At 37.2% G+C, this 20,446-nt stretch overlaps 3 protein-coding genes, 2 non-coding genes and 1 pseudogene across 5 annotated transcripts; 2 read left to right on the forward strand and 4 right to left on the reverse strand.

Moving 5' to 3' along the window:
• Positions 1 to 2,133: 2,133 nt before the first annotated feature.
• Positions 2,134 to 2,215, reverse strand: TRNAS-UGA (transfer RNA serine (anticodon UGA)). The gene has a single exon. It is a non-coding gene; the product is annotated as a tRNA-Ser (tRNA).
• Positions 2,216 to 2,960: 745 nt separating this feature from the next.
• Positions 2,961 to 3,033, forward strand: TRNAA-CGC (transfer RNA alanine (anticodon CGC)). The gene has a single exon. It is a non-coding gene; the product is annotated as a tRNA-Ala (tRNA).
• A 562-nt stretch (positions 3,034 to 3,595) lies between these two features.
• Positions 3,596 to 5,648, forward strand: LOC137744053 (phosphoglycerate mutase-like protein AT74). The gene is made up of 2 exons (XM_068483914.1): positions 3,596 to 4,094; positions 5,074 to 5,648. The coding sequence occupies exons 1-2, from the start codon at positions 3,623 to 3,625 to the stop codon at positions 5,511 to 5,513; spliced, it is 912 nt and encodes a 303-aa protein (XP_068340015.1). The 5' UTR covers positions 3,596 to 3,622; the 3' UTR covers positions 5,514 to 5,648.
• Positions 5,649 to 7,071: 1,423 nt separating this feature from the next.
• Positions 7,072 to 11,405, reverse strand: LOC137745448 (glutathione synthetase, chloroplastic-like). Its single transcript, XM_068485411.1, has 12 exons — positions 10,975 to 11,405; positions 10,350 to 10,519; positions 10,026 to 10,101; positions 9,548 to 9,678; positions 9,218 to 9,340; positions 9,041 to 9,122; positions 8,828 to 8,907; positions 8,680 to 8,749; positions 8,073 to 8,194; positions 7,810 to 7,949; positions 7,543 to 7,735; positions 7,072 to 7,382 (listed from the first exon to the last, which is right to left on the reverse strand). The coding sequence occupies exons 1-12, from the start codon at positions 11,317 to 11,319 to the stop codon at positions 7,259 to 7,261; spliced, it is 1,656 nt and encodes a 551-aa protein (XP_068341512.1). The 5' UTR covers positions 11,320 to 11,405; the 3' UTR covers positions 7,072 to 7,258.
• Positions 11,406 to 12,901: 1,496 nt separating this feature from the next.
• LOC137745785 (uncharacterized) lies at positions 12,902 to 16,693 on the reverse strand. The gene is made up of 12 exons (XM_068485797.1): positions 16,536 to 16,693; positions 16,347 to 16,387; positions 16,138 to 16,241; positions 15,738 to 15,818; positions 15,396 to 15,478; positions 15,047 to 15,098; positions 14,696 to 14,785; positions 14,475 to 14,543; positions 14,254 to 14,355; positions 13,562 to 13,630; positions 13,371 to 13,427; positions 12,902 to 13,226 (listed from the first exon to the last, which is right to left on the reverse strand). Exons 1-12 carry the CDS (start codon positions 16,604 to 16,606, stop codon positions 13,140 to 13,142), a joined length of 906 nt encoding a protein of 301 aa, XP_068341898.1. The 5' UTR covers positions 16,607 to 16,693; the 3' UTR covers positions 12,902 to 13,139.
• Positions 16,694 to 18,865: 2,172 nt separating this feature from the next.
• On the reverse strand, positions 18,866 to 20,276 carry LOC137745465 (glucan endo-1,3-beta-glucosidase-like; annotated as a pseudogene).
• Between the last annotated feature and the right edge of the window lie 170 nt (positions 20,277 to 20,446).

Here is a 20,446-nt window from a genome sequence, read left to right on the forward strand (position 1 = left end):
TTTTAAAAAAAAAAAAAACTAATCCGGTCGAGTGTAAATTATCTTATGTACGTGCTGATTAAGTTGATTAATTAGCATTAGTACTATTGTGAATGTGAATGTGAGTGAAGTATAAATTGCATGGTTGACGTGTCTCAACACTTTTCTGCCAATTTAATGTGAAGACGGTGTGAAATCTCTGCCGTTGACAGCAGGCAGGCTCTGCAGATGAAAGACTCTGGAAACGCAGGCCCAGAAGGCCCTAGCAAAGAAACACACATGCACAGACGATCATATCACTTTGCGTTTCCCAAATTCAGGAAGTTTCTGTTTTTCAGACTTAAGATATATTTATATATAGCACGCTACTTCCAGTTATATTTCCAATGCAATTTGCTACTTGTTTCTGATTTTTTTTTTTTTATGTATTATTAATGAGGTCAGTTGATGTTAGTTCTACTGTTTTTCGGAGAAATTTTTCATTGCACTAGTAACATGGTACTGCACATTAAGTGTCACAAGCAATTAGTTGAATTATTTTTTAAAGTATTTAATCAATTATCATAATACTTGGTATACCAAACAATCTTCCTATACATTTGAAAAAAAAAATTCTTGTTTTCTTTCACAGACATGATACATCATCCTCTATTATATTATCCGTCCTATTTTGCACATGGCAATAATTTCAAATATCCACACTCGATAATCTTTTCATGCAGATATTTCTTTCAAAAAATATATATTATATGGAGTTTGATAAGATGGCTTAAAATTTTGATGTTCACTGATTAATTGAGACACACAAATTGATGGATAAATTGGAAAGAAATATATATTATATGGAGTTTGATAAGATGGCTTAAAATTTTGATGTTCACTGATTAATTGAGACACACAAATTGATGGATAAATTGATCACCAGTACCGACAAGCACTAGTCTAATACCAAGTTGGTCGTTTAGAATTTGAGTTCAGATCTTCAGCATTCATTTTGTGTTGCCTTCTTTGTGATCTTTTTATTCATCGACACGTTTCAATAAAATTAACTTTTCTTAACTTTGTAACCATAATTTTAACACGTATCAATCTGCAGTGATTCAGGTGACAAAGAAACCAAGCACAAAATGGATGGAAAATGTTGAATCTCTTAAAATTTGGTGATTATACGTTGCACACGTGTTGAAGTTTGGCTGGCTAGCTAGTTAGTTAACTAAAAATGCTACCTAACCACTCATGAGCTTCATGGGATTCGTGTTGAAGTTAAGTTATGTGCATGCATAAGTCAATTATCTATGATTAGAATGTTGGCCCTATAATTTGGGTGACAAGTGGTTCATAGTTACTACTATGTAGATAAGCTTGAGCTAATAATATTGTTATCACCACCAGTCAACTGCAGAGAAAGGGATTGAGAGGGACTTGTTGCGAGGTAACGTACAGATTAAAGACAAAAAATATACAGGAACGAAATTAAAAGGGTTAGGGTTTTTCTGGGTATGTTGTTGACTGCTAGTCTGCTACCATTAAAAGGTCGGAAGACTTCGACCAACAAAAAATTCATTGCCAGCTACAATACGATAACAGCATCGTAAGAGGCATACATCAATTATATATTATTGACTAAAATCTATGCATACTCATAATCGTGGTCATTTGATAATCATTCTGTTTTTTCGGTTATTTTTATTTTTATTTGTTTGAAATAGATAGTATATATATTGGAGAAAAAATGATTAAGAAAGGTGATGAGAGAATAAAAATATAATTTGATAGTAAAAACAACATACAACGTCTTTTGATTTTTAGTTTTCATTTTGCATGTCTTTGTTTGTGCATTGCTCCTGCATCTCTTCAACTATATCTTTCCTTCACGCTTTTGTATCTTTTATTTATTCCAATGTATTCTCCCTCATTTCTAACATAAAACTTAAAACAAAACAAAAAGGATGATTATGAAACGAGCCTTAATAACAATTTAATTTATAAGTTCTTTGATTATTGCAGTTCTTAATTTGTTACAGCATATTTAACTGGTTAGCAAGTAGATTTCAGTTTATGTTATTTGCCAAAGGAATTGATAAATAATTAGACAAAAAAAAAAGTCAGTGGAACTAAAATTTAATTAAAGGCGAAAAAATGAAATAAAATAAACGTCGACAGCAGGGTTCGAATCTGCGCGGGCGAAGCCCAACAGATTTCAAGTCTGTCTCCTTAACCACTCGGACATATCGACAGTTACGCCTATCCTCACTTCTATTATTATTTTACGAGTTTCAAATTCTATTCAGATCGACTTTTACTTTTGAAAGAAACTATCATGAATCGACTGACTGACTAAGAAGAAAGTTAATATCAGGTAGTGTTCACCCAAGGGATAAATTTTGAGCACTGAAGACATCAATGAGTAAGATTAAATTTATTGGGATTGTGGATGAGAATTACTGGAGTATTGACCGTTGAATTCACGATTGTTCAAATATTTGTCCCTTGTTAGTTTCTTAAGAAAGTGCTAAGAGTTGTACATCATCTCTAGACTATATATGTAGGAACATAACATCCCCTAAGAGCCTGTCAATCAATATTGTTGTGTTGTGTGGATGTGGTTGAGTAAAAAAATAATAATAACAAATTAAGGGGCCATTTGTTAATCATTTTGTTTTTTCAGTTTTCATTTTTTGTTTTAACTTTCTTGAAAATTGAAATATTGTTTGGTAACTATTTTCAGTTTTCAAAAAAAAAAAAAAAATGGAAACTATTTCCTTGAGTTTACAAAGTTTAGCATTAAGTCTTCACGTTATCATTTTTATTTTTTGTTTTTCCAAATATTGAAAACTGAAAACAAAATGATTAACAAACGGCCTCTAATTGATATAAATTATAGTTAACCATTGTGCTTTTATAGAATGAATAGAAAGGGTCAAGCTAACATTATTTCTTCTTCTGTTTAAATCTATGTATTTGTTCAATTAAACAACAGCGGGGACGTAGCTCATATGGTAGAGCGCTCGCTTCGCATGCGAGAGGCACGGGGTTCGATTCCCCGCGTCTCCATTGTGTTTTTACATTTTCTTCTTTTATTCTTCGCCGTCGGATGCGACCCTGGGTGTGGTGGACCGGTGGTGGTCTGAACCGGCACGTTTAATAATTTAAGTGTTGAATTAGTCGACCCAAAGTAGTGGGTCACCATTTTCACAAAATACACATTCTTTTTTTGTTTGTTATCCTTTGAAAAAAAATATTAAAAAAAGTCAGACCTGAGTAATGTTAAAAGAACTAAACTATCATTGTTGATGCAGATGACGAATTTTATATTTGTATTTCACACGACATGTTATGAGTGCTATTCTTGATGTTGGTAAACCATAGAATAATGATTATGAGATTGAAATGTTTATATGAGTATTTCCGTACTTTTAAAAAATAAACTGTCATGACGAAACTCGAGCCGTTACCTTTTTTTAATTACAAAAAAGTTATGTTAAATGAAGTAGAGAGAGTCCATAAATTAAGGGAGTGAAAAACCAAAAGCCAACATTGTCACACTCCATCATTTGAAACTCTGATTTTCCAGACTGAAAATCTGAGAGAGAGAGAGAGGGGAGAGGGGAGAGGGGAGAGGGGAGAGAGAAGAGGTCTTAAAATGCAGCAACAAAATTCCAAGGGGAGATTACAGCCAGTTCTACCGAAGCGGATAATCCTAATGCGGCACGGCGAGTCCGAAGGGAATCTCGACCACGCCGCCTACACCACCACCCCCGACAACAAAATCCCACTCACCCAAGAGGGCCTGGCACAGGCCCGGCTCGCCGGGGCAGAGCTCCACCGCGTCGTCTCCGACACCACCGGCGCCGACAGCCCCAACTGGCGCGTCTACTTCTACGTCTCCCCATACGAGCGGACGCGGTCCACGCTCTGCCAGATCGGACGGTCATTCTCCAGGACGCGGATCATTGGGGTCCGCGAGGAGTGCCGGATACGGGAGCAGGATTTCGGGAACTTCCAAGTGCAGGAGCGGATGAAGGCCACTAAGGAGACCAGGGAGCGGTTCGGCCGGTTCTTCTACCGGTTTCCGGAGGGGGAGTCCGCCGCCGACGTCTACGATCGCGTTTCGAGTACGTCTTTTTTAACTCAATTTTTGGATTTGGGTTTTGTTTATTTAGCATTTTGGAAGTACCCCAATTGGGAATTTTTGGTTTTTTGTAGTAAAGCTCAAAACTTTTACGTCGTTTTTGTCTTTTGGTGGTTTGGCATTTGGGGAAACATTTAGGTAAAGTATGTGCATGAATGCCTCGAACTTTGACAAGGCGATAGTCTAAACTACGGGTTGGAGGATTCGAACTTAGGTGCTAAGAGGCGGGCGCACTGCCGTGGTCAACTTTGCGTAACCAATGTCTGCATTTAGAGAGAGAGAGAGAGAGAGAGTTAGGTGCTATCTGAATTTTGGGTTTCCATTTGGAGCGGCATATTATGATTGAATGCTTTTGTTTGGGGGAACCAAAACATGCTCCAAATGTCTGTACATAGAGAGTGATATTAGGCAAATGCCAAATGATGATTGAAGTATGCATGTGTGGGTTAGGCCAATTGGCTAGCAGTGCCCCGTCCCTTTGCATTTTAGTTCGAATCCCCCCTCCTCGTAGGTTTGAGTAGAGTAGAATATCACTTTGTTAAAAGTAATGATGATTAAAGTATTGTCTTGCACACAATTAAGAGGTTATTGACGAGATACTGCTTCATGGTCCGAAAATGGAAGATGGCAAGAGCCGTAAATGGAAGTTCATTTTAATAGAACTGCCATACGAACAACGCTTACGCCGTGCAGCTATATGAACTAGAACACTAATCTTTGGGAATTCTGTGTATGTTAAATTTATAGCAGTGCCTTCCAGTATTATTCATCGTTAGAGTTGTACGATCAGTTTGACATCACTCTTCCTGATGAGATGAATATATGAAGGTTTCGAAATTCTTTTACACTGAAAAGTGTGTGTATTTAAATCATTTGTGCAATTGATTGCTGCATAAAAGTTTTGGTTTCACAGATTTCTCTACTGAAATGAATATGATGCCTAATGAGACAGATGATTGCAGGTTTTCTCGAATCCTTATGGAGGGACATAGACATGAACAGGCTTCGCCATGACCCTTGCCACGACCTGAATCTTATAATAATATCGCACGGGTTAGCATCACGCGTCTTCCTCATGAAGTGGTTCAAGTGGACGGTCGAGCAATTTGAGCTCCTAATTAACCTTGGAAATTGCGAATTTCGAGTGATGCAATTAGGAAAGGGTGGAGAGTACAGCTTAGCAATTCATCACACTGAGGAAGAACTACAAGAATGGGGTCTCTCACCCGAAATGATAGCAGACCAAAAGTGGCGAGCCCGCGCCAACAGGGTTGATTGGACTGAACATTGCCCCTGGTACCTTGATGCTTTTTTCGACCAACTAGCTGAGTCGGAAGAAGACAACGGAGACGGTGACGAAATTTGGCATGAAACTGATGAAAAAATTCCGCAAACGAATTGATTATGCAATTCTTGAACCAAACTGATTCTTTTAGCATATGAACATAGACTGCCCCAGCAATTGGGTTGGGAATCCTTTTGATTTGACCTTGTACTTAATTGTTGTATGTTCATACTCTCGAGAATTCGAAATAGAAATTAGCAACAACAAATTTGTGTTCAAATGATTTCAGCATAGGAAATATTCTGATTCCATTAGAAAACAGATGTTTGATTTGGTGGATGTTTTCTTGATTGAATGTTCTCCCCCACACCCCCCCCCCCCCCCCCCCCCCTCTCTCTCTCTCTCATTTGTTCATGAAGTGCTAAACTACAAAGTGCAGCTTGACATTCTTGCTCCAATGCATTTAGGAAGGGAAAAAAAGAAATGAGATGAATCATTTGACAGGATATATCTCGAAATTAATACCGCTCTCATTACGTGAGATGTTTCACGTGATGAGACAGATACTAATGTATCACGTGATGAGACATATATTAATGTAAGTTGTCATTACAAAATAAGAGAAATACTAATGTGTAAATATACAATCGCTTACGCAAGAATCCCCACCTAAGAGAGTGCACGTGATGTAACAAACATTGTCCAAACCAAATTTGATCTTTTTGAAAACAAGGGCTTCCAACAATAATCAATTAGTGGAAGGGTCTCTCTCTTTGTTTCTCTCTCTCTCTAGAAGTCCAGATTCAGTAGCTCCATCCCCAGTTTCAAGCTTCAGCTGCCGCCCCTTGACTCTTGCTTGGGGTAGGCGGCAGCCTGCTACTCCTTCTTCCCTCCTCCTTCCCTCCTCTCTCCTTTGCCTTTTCCATCTTTTTCCTCCCCTCTCATCTCCTTTGGCCCATCCCCTTCCTTGCATCCAACTCTTCTTCCTCCCCCTTTCTAGTTTCCTTCCTACATTTTTATTCCCAATTCTCCCCTTAGTTTATCTCAGTTTTCCCTGAGCCGGATCTCAACTATCCCTTGAGTTTATCTCAGATTTGGGCTTCATGCTCCTCATCTGGCTTTTTTCACCTACTTTTACTGCTTTCTGTCTTTTAATTTTTCTTCCTCCCTACTTAGCTATGATACTCCATCATCATCCCACCATGTACTCAGATCAGCGGACTCCAATCAGAAATTGGATACTAGATCCATTATTCCCCTCACTTCCCCTGCCCCGACATGTCGAATCCCCATCGAGGCAAAGTGTTGGGTATTTTACATATCACCTTAGCCTCACTCTCTACCCATATGATACTTTATTTGTATATATTTGCAGAGGTTCGTGAAAGGGACTTGGATATGGTGTCTATTCTCTCGGTTTGGAATTTGGCTTCCTCTGAGGATGTGGCAGCGACGATCTGGTTTATGCTACTTAAGATTAGAATTATTTTTGTTGTTTATTGTTGCAGCCTTCGGGCCTATATTTGTGAGGGCCTCCCGTTATCTTGGGTTGCAACTCTCATTTTGCCTTGACCTTTTATTTTATCTGTTGTTTATCAGGTTTCTTTTGGACCTTGTATTAGTTTTTCATGTAACGAAAGCTCTACCGACAAAAAAAAGAAAAACAAGGGCTTCCTGTATTCAACGAAACAGCATCATTAAAGGCTAAAGCAGCATTCTTGGTTTAGCCTTTTGCTCCACTGAAATTACCCTAGACATCTCGGATCTTATCGCGCATATGTTTTATTTGAGTAAATAAATCGCTGACGAACTGTTTAGCTCTATAAACTAACCCGTTTAAGTATAATTAGGAGCCGACTTCTTCAGGTTAGATATAAACTATCTAAGACTGCAAATCCAGCTGCAACTCCACCTTCATCTGATGAGGAAACCTTTGTCCGCATCAGGTAGCCACATTGGTCGTTCAAGATCACTTTATCTTTGTTCCTGCATCAATGAAAAACGCGGCACTAAGATTCCACGCCTTTGGTACAGCTTTGTTCGCACATTATAAACAATGCCGACAGAAGTAGATTGCACCCGTGCAAATAAAGAGAAGGGAAAAAGAGAACAGAAACCCGAAGATTTAGTCAGAAAAGTCATATACCTTAAGTAAGCACCGTATACCCCGAGCTCAGATATGGTATCATCTCTATAACATACGCCCTCACGCATCAAGAATGTGTAAGAAACAGTTGGGAATATCCTCTGCATTAGGATATAAGCAGCATCTGCTTCTGACCCTTCCTTCTGCAATTGTACGAGGGCTTCCCTTACATCATCACCGTAGATATTGTTCCCTGAAGTGTAACAATGACTCGTTAATAATACTTGTCATTACAACAATCGCAGAACAAAGTCTAAATTCATTCACCTCCGCCTTCTCTTTGGGGCTTCATAACAAATAACCCGGGGCTCTCTATTGCCTTTCTGACAATATCCGAGTCATCCAAACTCCACAATCCTGCAAAGCATTTTCGCAGTTTTGCAATGTCCTCTTTATCATTAAGGAACCTGCTTACATGAAGATGACAAAAAGTTATGATGTTACTGGTTGTAACATGGTAACCATTCTTCCCTAAAATTATGATACATAACACGAGGAAAATATTGAACGGAGTTGTGAGCCAGCAATACCTCTCAAGAACGTTAGGCTTTGCAAGTTCTTGTTGAATCTTTTTGGTCCCGACTAGATGATAAGAAATTGAGGGGCACTTGATGGCAGATGACTGCTCCATAAGGAACCTTGCTCTCCACTCCTATAAATTGAGAAACATGGTATTAAAAGCCATATAGCAGACATCGTCACACCCTGAGGTCATATTATGCAACTGAAGTATCATTTTTCTTTTATGAGTAACACGTTAAGTACCATCTGAAGCATATTTCAAAACGCAACAAAGAACTGCAATGAGCAATTACAAGTTTTACACGGCCAAGTTACATCGCTACATGCATGCAAATTATTTCAAGTCAGGTTAGATAAATAAACACGCATGCAAGCAGACAGAGGTCGCTGCACCCATACTTATAAAAACAAAACATGCAGGATTAGCCAACCAAATTTACCCCCGAACAGACATAGATAAATACATGAATTTACGGACTTGAAATTACTTTTTACCCTTTTTGCGGATAAGTAACTACATTTTCTGCTAGTGAACAACAAATGTTCACCACTTAAAGGAAGAATCTCCCATTATTCTTGAAACAGAATCAGTATTTCAGAGTAAGACTAGCTTACTGATTCAGATGGATAATCAATTGGTGTATAACCAGCTCTGAAATAAACAATTGCAACTTCTTGGCCACCCCTGCAAGTTCGAAGCTTTCTCAGATATTAAAGTCAAAGATATAACATGCTAGATCCACAAATCTAGAAGGGTACATACACAACAAGTGTTCCATCTGGTCGAAGCTTCCCCTCTGAATCAATTTCAGCCAATGTTTTCCGAAGAGTTGATACATTATGTGTGTTATACAGTTAAGGAACATTACTAACTAGTTCATTACCAAAGATATAAGCATATAATTGATAATTATATATTTTTCCGAGAAATACCACTTTCACCAACATGAAAGTTTGTTTAGAGCTAAAAAGGATATCTTTCTTTCAACAGAGCAGAAAGCCAGTGTTGGTCATACATGTTCCGCTCTTCAGGCTGAACCACGAACAGGATTACGGACCTGTACATATATGCCGATTTAACTACTCATTTAATTGCTTCACCGAATATAGCAGGAGCAGAAGAAAACAGATGAAATATTGTTTCAGTTCTAACCTGGGGTTATTGTATTCAGTCCAAGCTTTAGCCAAAGCCTCTACAAACTGAGTGGCTGCAGGATTATTAGGAACTCTTCTGGAATCTAATCCAAGATATTCTCCATAGTGATTAAGTAAGCTCCTGTAAAATGAGAGGCTAAGGGTAAAATAATTGGTATTATTTGCGCTGAAATTTTTGGCATTGGAAATGAGATTTTAACAGATATACACATATCACTAATATAAAGGAATAATTTCATTAGTTGAATCTAGCATTAAATTGAGAATTCAGAAATTCATAAACAAACTACAGAATACATGTTAATCACAAAATCTCCTATTACTTAACCTGTGAAGGTCGCTGACAAGACAACCAAGTCCCGGAAATGAAGATGAAATTGTGTTCATCTCTATTTGAAGGAGTTGTTTAGTTTCTTCATCAAGCATATAATCTGAGCGATGTAAACCCAAGCGTATATCCTATTTCAGTAATTAGAAAAGTTTAGCATCTTCACCACCAACAAACAAGAAGATTCTTACACACAAACAGAAGCTAAGTTAAATCAAATCAAATGAACACATGAGTGGCATCCGGAACTACATACTGTAATGGTCCTTTTTTCCGTTGTATCACATCATGGGTATGTATATCTATCACATAACTTAAAATATATGTATCCAAAAGAACTTCATCCAACAAGTTTATAAGAAACGAATCAGTTGCTAAACAAACAACGTACGCTAGATTCATTCAACTAAATGAATCACATTCTATGAAGTTCTCCTCTTACAACAATTAGTGTGAAAATGCTGTATTGAAAGTTTACCTCTTTCTTGTTAATCTCTATCATCTTGGAGTGAATATCTAGAAGTCTAGATGTAAAAGCATCCACTTTCTTCGTTCTGCGATTTGAAGATTACAATTAAATTACTTCAAGAATTGCTCTAACCTCTAGAGCCAATAGATAAAAACTGCAGATGTCATGTATGTTAATTCTCTCTTATCCCCATGCACAATTGTTAAAGTTCAAAGTAAGTTTGTTAGGGGCAAGTTTCTACAGAGATGGTGAGACACACAAAAGGGTATGGCTGTCCTAACCCACAATTGTTCTTACGTGATTACACCAATCTCACTCGATGAGAAAAAGTACCTGGACAGTGAATCCTGCAGAAACTTTGCATCCAAACTCACTCGATCGACAAGTTCATTAAATATGGGGGATAACTCATATGCTTGCTTCCAATGACTTTCTGGAAACGGCATCGGAAACAAAGCAAATGGTGCATGTACCATGCCTACACCAGGTACTTTTCCTGATCTCTGTAATTTACAGCGTTCAACATCAACATCAAATTCAAGAGTTTAAGTTATACGTTTGCATTCTCAAAAAAAAAAAAAAAAAAGTTATACATTTACATATTTATTGTAGATTAAAAATTTCCTATAACTTATGGCAACTAAAAGCCTTTAAATTTGATCTAAAAGTAGTGTTCTTCTTCACATACAACTATAAAGAACAAGTTATGTACTTGTTGCAGGAAAAACTTCAAGTGTTTTTGGAACCAGAAAACATTTTTCCCAAAAGCACTTTCATTTTAAAGCACTTCCAAACAAGCCATAAACTAACATCTAATCTAACAAAATCTATGTATGACAAAAAAAAAAAAAAAAAAAAAAAAAAAATCTTCTACAATACATGATGAATCAAATGTTCCACTTTTTCAGCAAACTAAAGATCTCCAAGACCAAAACACACAATTAAACCAAAAAAAGACCTGAACGGACTTGTCACCAACAACAAGCCCATGAAGAGAGCTCCAAACAAGAGCATCATAGACCATCTTTTCCACCAGCCCCTCATCAATCCCATGAAAATCAATCATGGGTCTTTTGGAAACTCCCTCCTGGGTCTCCCCAACTTTCCCACCCAAAACCTGAGAGGGTTTCTGGGACATGATCCTCAGATGGATCTGCGGGATTTGGTGGGTGGAATGGAATTTGAAACCGGGATTTGGGAATCTTGATTGCTTAAAGGCAGATGATTTGGGGTGCGTGAGGAGGAGGGAGTGAGTGGAGAGTGTGGTGGTGGAATGAGAGCACGAAGAATATGAAGTGCCCATGGTTGACCCATTTGGGTGGTGGCCTTAAAAGTGGCTTTAAACTCATAAACTGGGCTGCGTTGCAGACCCGCCATGCCTTTTGCTTTGCAATTGGCAACCCTTTTTCTCACGATTACGTCCAAATTCAGTGTTAAAGTTTTCTTATTTTTTTCTCTGTTTATGGTTTAAGTTATGATTTTGTGGGCTGCATGGACTTTATTTTCGTTACCCGTCATCACGATAACAATAAATGAATGTTCGATAGAATAATAATTTTTGTTAAAGATGCATAAATAGTATCGGTTATAAATTTTTAATAAAAAATAAAATTAATAGATGCTAAACCGACAATAAGCTGTATGTAAACGCAGTTTCAATGTCTTTTACTGTCCAAGTAGTATTCATCTAGTTCTTCGTTTGATTAAGTTTTGTTTGTGTATATTTTACAAGAATATTGGAAGACAAGTAACTTTTTTGTTAATTACCAAACTTCAAGGGAAACAAAAGGCTATAAACATTCATAATTAACCATCTTCATAACATATTTAATCGACTCGTGATGCCAAATTAGTCGGATTTCGTGATCTAGGACGCACAACAGAATCACAGATGATAACAATCACAACAACAGGAAAAGCCTTATTGTAGGAGTCCTAGAATGCGACTGCGCTCGATTTTGCGTCAAGCGTAGTGGCATTCTAGAATTATTACAGCCGACATCACTTAATAGAATAAGGCTTTGTTGCAATTGTTGCTATCAACAGATGATAATCTGATATGATTCCAGCTGCAAACCATGATAATAACTTATGAATATGTGGGAGTGGTTGATTCTCAAATATGCCCATCTTCCCGCTCAAGATCAGAACCCACCTTCAGAATGGACCTTAACGGTCCTGGCTCATCTCTTCCCAGCTCTAAACATTTCAACTTTTTCAACGATTTTCGTCTTAGCTTCATCACTTCGTCTATGTCCTCCACCCTGTGATGTATGCTAACCATTTTCTTTGGAGCTTCTGCTTGGTGTGCAACCGCCGTTACTTGATCTTGCGTTTGGTATTCTCGAGCCATCGGGCGCACCTTTTGGCCTCTTCTGGTCCCGGCTTCAGAAATGGCTGTTCCGGGGTAGCCTTGGTTCATCGGAGGGCCTAGTTTCACGGTCTTGAAGCGTTGCGAGGCGAAGCTTCTCGTGATGAAGTTGTAGAGCCTTTGGCAAATGCCCAGAAACTGGAAATGCTCCTCTCTTCTATCCATCCCTTGATCTTTTTCCCCTAAAAATAATTGTGAAACGTCGAATACGACTGCAGAACTGAGGAGAAGATAATGTGGAGTTTTGGATGAAAGGTTTGCTGGTGTGGATACCATTCTTTGGAGTTGTAATTTGAAACTTTGAAGCAAGGTATTCTCTCTTTCTTAAACAAAAAATCGAAAACAAAACAAAGTTTCCTGTGAAACTTGATGGAATGAAAGAGTACCAAAAATGGCATTGCCCTTTCCTATGGAGCAAGACAGAATATCTAGGAAGACATTGTTTGGAAGAATGACATGCCTGAGACCGACGTACTGGAATACATTTCCGGTACATTCTCGGTGAAGATAGACCTTGTAAAAAGGAGAGTTTCTTTAGAATTGCAAAAGAATAAGGTACAAATAATGTTAGAATGCTCCAAGGATCGATCCCCAAGTGCGTAACTCGGGTTAAAAGTTGAATTCAACAATAAAAGCTGTAGCTACATGCATACAACTAGTATGGTAAATCGTGATATGCTCAGTTTACAAAATTGGGTAACAGCATTTAGTTCGTCATCAACACGGTAGATTTATGGGGAAGGATAGCTTGCTTAGACTGAAATCCTCCCGCATAGACGCCAGAAAGCTTTAGGCTGGAAGAGAGATTTTTCAAATACCCAGATATCGCGAACAAGAACCTACAGAGCACGAAAAGCATGTCATCATCACTTGGTATGTTTGGTGTTATTGGTAAATATATTCTTGTGCACTGGTTTTTTATTTTTTTTTAACCGGACATGTACTGGTGTTTTTAAATTTTTATTTTTCTATCACACTTTTACCTCCTTCGATTTATCTCCAGCAACAACAGCACCCTTCGAGTCATATGCTTCGAATTTCTGCCAGAAAAACAAAGAGGAAAAAAGAAAAGTAGCAGCACTCTCAGTAAGTTGAAGTTTTGAATTAAAAGCAAACAATGAAAGAAAGCAACATAAAAATGATATATGAGCCATGAGTCTAGCTGTCCATGTACCTGCTTTGTCAGAAACTCAAGCGTAAGCTGTATGAACACCTTCTCAAGATCATTTCGATCAACGCCAATCTGTGATTAAAAAGTGAATAAGGCATGGCATAAAGTAATTGTAAAGAACAATAAGACACCAGTGCACTAAAATCAAGGAAACATTCAATTGTTCCCAAGCTTATGAGTTACAGAAAAAATGTAACACGGCTTATCAATTCTTAAATTTGCTTATCTTGTAAAGCATAAGAAATACACAGCTTATCAGCTGTAAGCCCGTACTAAAGCTTCAATTTCTTCAAGTTTTATAACGAAAAGAGGCAAAAATAGCTAAGATTTTGATTTCAAAGCAATTTATGTGATGGATTCTAACAGGAGTATTAGCTTCGGGGATCATGGCAACTAAGAGTTGTTAACTAACATAGTCAAGAGATATCTAGAGAACCTATTATACACAAGAAGGACAGGAATACAGCCAGGAGCGAAGAGATGGCAAACAAAAGTATAAAAACGGGAAATTTTCCTTTAACCTAGCAGTTAAAACTTTACAAGTCAATATCCATAATTCACTTGATTTGATGGTTTGAAAGTTTCCTCAACCTAAGCAGCTAAATATTCTCAAGATTAGTAAATCCTCTTTTCTGTTTTATAGAAGTGCTTCCATAGTGTGAATAAAAAATTATACTAATTAGACAGACACTTACCAGTCGTGCTCGCAAAGTTCGTATTTTGACAACTGGTTCCACCAATTCCCAGTAAACCTTACTCCAGATGGAATCTCTTTGTTTTATTTCATTCTTTAGTTCCTGCATACAAAAAGATCATAAATGATGTCTCAGAACTTCAATAGAAACTCCTTTACATCAGAATAATCACCATAAATACAGCAGAAACTTAAACAGAAACAAAAAAGTACGAAGCATACGGAAAACATTTTCTCTGTAACTGCTTTCCTTAAAGTATTTTTGTCCCCGTTTGCCATTAAAGTATTTATCTGGAGAAGAAGGTGAACAGATTAGCTACAGGAGAAACCCATACAACGCAGCTGAAAGAAGCAACACAAAATTGAAAGGACCAGAAAAGCTGGAATATAAGAAATATACAATGCATAAACCTAAGAAAGAACCGAGAAGTAGATATCAATACCTCCTTGTATAAGTTTATTGCTTCTTTGTAGAATAGATTCTTTGAGTACCCCTTTTTTCTTAATTTGGCAATGGCATATGCACTTTTGAGCTGAAAAGTTAAAAACCAGAAATATCAACCTTAGATGTCAAAATCAGACCTCAATTGACTGAAATATCGATAATTAAGTTCAATCAGCAATCTATATATATTACGGGTTACAATCCCAAACCAAAACATAAAAGGGAGTGGGTCGGAATTTAGAAAAATTCGTGGGAATGAAGGACAGTCATGAAAGAATAGAAGAAAGAAGCTTCAACAAAATTAACCAAAAGATTGAATCACTAAAACAAGACAACCTTAGAACTTCACCTCTATAATTATATCTTCTTTTGTTCTTTTCCATCCGCTTCTTGTGAACCATCTGATACATAAAACATCAGAATTTTCATATATAAGAACAGGAGATTGAAAGAAAAAATATAAGTAACCAAGTCTAAAATTATCTAGTGAAACTAAAACTAAGAGAGTTTAACGAGAAACTTAGCATAACTAATTTCTATAATTGTTAAAGAAAACAAAGATTATACTATTAATCCGGTGAAAAGTGAGAACTGCCTAAAATTTGTAGTGATGCACGGTAGAGTTCCACCAGTTTGCAAGCCTACTCTAATTACCATTTTCTACAAGATCAATAAAATTCAGTTTTGAAATAACTAACCTCTTGAAAAATGAGACTTTTTCACGAGGTGTATAAGGCTCATAGATAAAACCTGGACTCAACATGGCTACTCTAAGAGCACCCTGCATATATCATAAGGAAACCACACACGGTATTATGATCTGTCATGCCAACGAGCAGACTAAGGAAACTAGAAGTTCATTGGTTCTCTTGATCAAGAGCACAAGATGACAGATACAACTCTAACCTTTAAAAATGGATACTTGTTTCAGTAAAGAACTAACATAATATATTAAGAAGAAGCAAAAGCACTGATCATCGTCCACATAAACTGAACCAAAAGGGATTAAATAAGAACAGTTGAGCACAAAGATAACATACCATTTGTCTTGCTTGTGCAGGGGCTTTTACTTGTGTTGATAGTGACCTCGTGTCACTCAAGAAAATCGGAAACTCAACAGCCTAAATGAACAACAACGAAGCAATAAAAAAAGGAGTTTTAGTAACTCAACACAGCCTAAATGCACAACGAAGTACAATCAAAAGGGATGCTCATAATCCAAATCTAGCATTGGCACCAAACCAATTCAAGTTATAAAGAAACAATTAAAAGGGATGCTCAAAATCCAAAATTAGCATTGGCATCCAAACGATTCAAGTTTTAAGTTTTAGCAATCAACAGCCTAAACGCACAATAAAGAAACAATGAAAAAGGGATGCTCATAATCCAAAGTTTAGCAGTGGCATCGAACCGATCAAGTTACAAGTTTTTGAAACTCACCAGTGCAGAACGCAATGTTATAGAACTTCCATGAGTCCAAGGAAGGCCCCCATGGCTGCCCTTGTACAAGCAAGACGATACGTTCCGGCAATAGAATCTAGGGACTGATCACAGACAAAAAAGTATGTCAATTTCCAAAAACAAATTGCATCCCAACCCAATAAATCCATAAGAAATTACTCCCCCACTTGCAGAAAAATCAAAATTACCATTTGAAATACCAGTGGCATAGCCTCTTGAGCTTCCAAGCCTGAAAATTCAAAAAAGATTCAATCTTTGAAATACCCATTTCAATTAATCATCAGAAGCATTTTACTTTCCAATCCAAAGCTTGGAAAAATTGAAATTTTCATATTGTCAGTGACCAAGCAGGACATTAACCAATCGTTTCTACTCACAGATGGGAGGATTCTGCAATCTGGGCCGTACGATAGAGAGCTCGAATCCGGTGTAAACTTCTGAAAGCCATCGTTAATCACAAATCTTTGAGAACCCCAACTTGAGTTTCTTTACGTAACATGGAGAGATCGATAACAGAGGGAGAGAGAGAGGGGGGTTCTTTAGTTGGCAGACTTCCAGAGTAATAGGGTTTAAGGAGGAATTATACGGTGCTTCACAGTTATACCACGTGGTCCCCCACCCACACATACAATAATTTTTTTTTCACAGAAATTAAAATTAAAATTTTATTTTATTTAAAGTAAAGGTGATTTCGCTTCTTATCGACTAGGATGATTCTATTGCAACTACATGATTATTCAATTGAAGGGCTCAACGAGTTGAGAGCATTTTAACAAATTTGAATCCTCTCCGAACTTTAGTATTTGGAATGTAAGGATCAGATGAATCAGAGCTTTTGGTTTGTATATAGAAAGATTGAAACTTTTTGTTTGTATAAGGTGGGCTAGCAGCATAAATCATTGAAAACTATCAGATATAATTTGAGTGGTTCGGATTGTTTGGATTCCGGACAGTGAGATCATAATACAATTAAAAACTATTGACATTACTTATTTCCAAAGTTAAGAAACAAAAGGGTGGTAATTATATTTTGCTCAAATGTTCTAATTTTTTGCACAAATCACATTCTACTTCACTAGCCTTCATGCACGCGCTCACGCGCGTGTAGAAGGTATTTTTTAAATCACGGTGTGCTACGCACAACTTACATGTTTTAAATGTATTTATATGTATAAATTGACAAAAGGAAAGTCAAATATTTGAAGTAAATGAATCATTTTAGATCATGCTAGAAGTAACCTCTCATAAACCAATTAAAACAGCTAAATTCACGTAATAAAATCGATCTATATAGAATTTACATTAAAAATAGAGAAAATAATATTTGATAAACAATTGATTGAATCACATTATTGCTAATCATTGTGAGGCCAAGCTCACCTCCTCCTCTTTAGTGTAGATAATATCGTTTGTTTAAAAATAAAAAAAAACAATCATTTGACAATTAATTTAATCACATTATTATTCGCGAGCGAAAAACCTTTTTTATAACCGGCATTACACGCTTCTTAGGATGTTTTGAATGTGTTTAAAAATAGAGAAAATAATATTTAATAAACAACTGATCATATCACATTATTGCTAACTCATTGTGAGATTAAGCCCACCCCCTCCCCTTAGTGTAGATAATATTGTTTGTTACAAAAAAAAAAAAAAATCAATCATTTGACAACTTATTTAATCACATTATTATTCGCGTGTGAAAGACCTTTTTTATGACTGGCATTACACGCCTCTTAAGATGTTTTGAACGTGTTTAAAAATAGAGAAATTGAATCACATTATTGATAGCCTATTGTGAGGTACTAATTATAAAAATAAAAAAAACAGCACCAAAAAATTAATTATTAAAAAAATACTCTTAAAATGACAAAAATGCATCTGCCTTATTTGATGCATTATTTTGGGATGCCTTATTTTTTTGTCTTGAGGGCATTTTTGTTCAAATTTTTTTGTTGAAGCTTGGTGACACCAACGTGACTTACACATTTTTAATGTAAGAATAACCTCTCATAAACCAATTAAAGCAGCTGAATTCACATAATAAAATCGGCCTCTATAGAATTTACATTAAGAATAGAGAAAATAATATTTAATAAACAATTAATTGAATTACATTATTGCTAGCCATTGTGAGGCCAAGCTCACACTTTCCCCCTTAGTGTAGATAATATTGTTTGTTAAAAAAAAAAAATCATTTGATAATTAATTTAATTACATTATTATCCGCATGCGAAAGACCTTTTTTATAACTAGTATTACACGCTTCTTACAGTGTTTTGAACGTGTTTAAAAATAGAGAAAATAATTTAATAAATAATTAATTGAATCACATTATTACTAGCCTATTATGAGGCTAAGCACATCCCCTCCCCTTAGTGTAGATAATATAGTAAAAAACAATCATTTGACAACTTATTCAATCACATTATTATCAGCGTGTGATATACATTTTTTATATCACGTGGGCACCATCAACTTTGTCATTTGTTTATTATTTTCTCTCTTCCCTTTCATTTTTTTATTCTTTACACATGAGACAAAAACATTTGTGTCACCCACTTTGACAAAAATAATTGGACCAAAATGTCCCTCAGCCAAAAAAATTCAAAACCTGCCCAAAATCATATTTCAAATTATGCAAGGGTAAATTGGTAATTTGGCGCCGGCTTTATATATAATAGATAAGAAGAAAAAAGCAAAGTATCTAATCAAATTGCATCTTCCCATTACCTATTACAAGTAGTATAATAACAGAAGCAGCAACAAAATAGTATGCTATTTTTATGTCTCTCGATCTTTTGCTCCCGAAGTTGATTGGATAAACGGAACTCTTGTTCGGATAAAACAGACCCCAGTGTTGCTCCACTGCATCGCCGGGCTTCGTGTTCTCATTAAACATGGAAAAAATGTACGTGTCGATGGAGCTTCCCGGCCGCCTTGGAGTTCCACTGGACGACAACACATGCTTTATTAAATTCGAGTTGTATGTTTGCGCATTGCCGGGTGCTGTCACGTTTCCATTCCCGTCGGAGGGCCAACCGGTCTCAGACACCACCATCTGGACACGAGGCGCCGCTGCTTTCTCCAGTGATGCGTATAGTACAACCACCATGGCATCAAACAGGTTGTTGTTAACTTAGACCACCATTGGTCACGACAGCACTGTTAGAAGTGAACAATGCATAAAGTAGGGGAATGTCTTTTTGAGTTTCCACTGTAGGGAAAGTACACATTGGCTAGTAATGGCACAGTGATGTCGTTTAGGTATCGCGCGATAGGCGCCATGTAAGCCATAGCGGCTTCAGAAAAGTTCGCAGTCGAAGGAGGGTAAGATTCACCCAAAACTGATGTTGCAATTGAAGTTGAGACCTTGAAGTGATCAAGACCCCCAGACCTCAATGCCTTTTGCAAGGTTTGCATTGCTGGGAGGACATATTGGGCAAGCTCTCCTGGGATGACCTGCCAACGGCAATGTATCAAAATTGAACTTGGCGCGAATAAGGCTTCATGTTTATTGTAACCCAGTTCCCAGCGGTGGAGTTGGAGCTTGCAAGTTGTTGAAGATCCTCATTCTTCACATTGACGAGGAGATTGATGCCAGAATTGCGAAGGGCCTCAAGTGCTTCTTGGTTTGGATTGTAGAGTCTCATTCGTTCATTATTATTCAATTTGTACATGTTGATTACTTCTCTTGGTGGTGGCAAGTCGTTGGCCACCATTCCATAGCATACTCCGATTGGAGAACCACCTGCAGAATTCGGTCCAAGTGATAGCGAAAGTCCGATTGGAGATCCTCATTCCTACAAGCATTGGGGCAAAGCCTTTGCCAGGTCGGTCCTATACATGTTGATCCTAATCGAAAAACAAACGACAATGTCATTGATGGGAGCAATGTACGAAACTAGCTAAATGTATTCAACAATTACACCCCTAATATTGAGTACTATGCGATTGAGGAACCGAGAAAGAAAACTGCTCCAGGGCATGTTTACAAGCAAAGAACCAAGTACGCTGCAAAACCCGAAAAAGAAACCTAGTCCCAAGCTCAGGTAGAACCACTTGTCTTTAAGTAGACGATATTCTCCTACGTCTTGCTCGACAGTTGGTCGTACCATCCTACTTTCACTGCAATTTTTGTCGAGTGGAGGTCCGCAAAGTGCATTGCCTTTACAGCTACATTCATCAAGGCTCTAAAGATGAGTGCTTTTCAGAATTTCTCCGGTCCAGTTGTTGTAGGACAGGTTTAAGATACTCAGAAATGTCAAACTCCTTGTGCTTTAAGGAA

This window comes from Pyrus communis, chromosome 9 (assembly GCF_963583255.1).
Source record: "Pyrus communis chromosome 9, drPyrComm1.1, whole genome shotgun sequence".
In the NCBI taxonomy this organism is placed as follows: Eukaryota; Viridiplantae; Streptophyta; class Magnoliopsida; order Rosales; family Rosaceae; genus Pyrus; species Pyrus communis.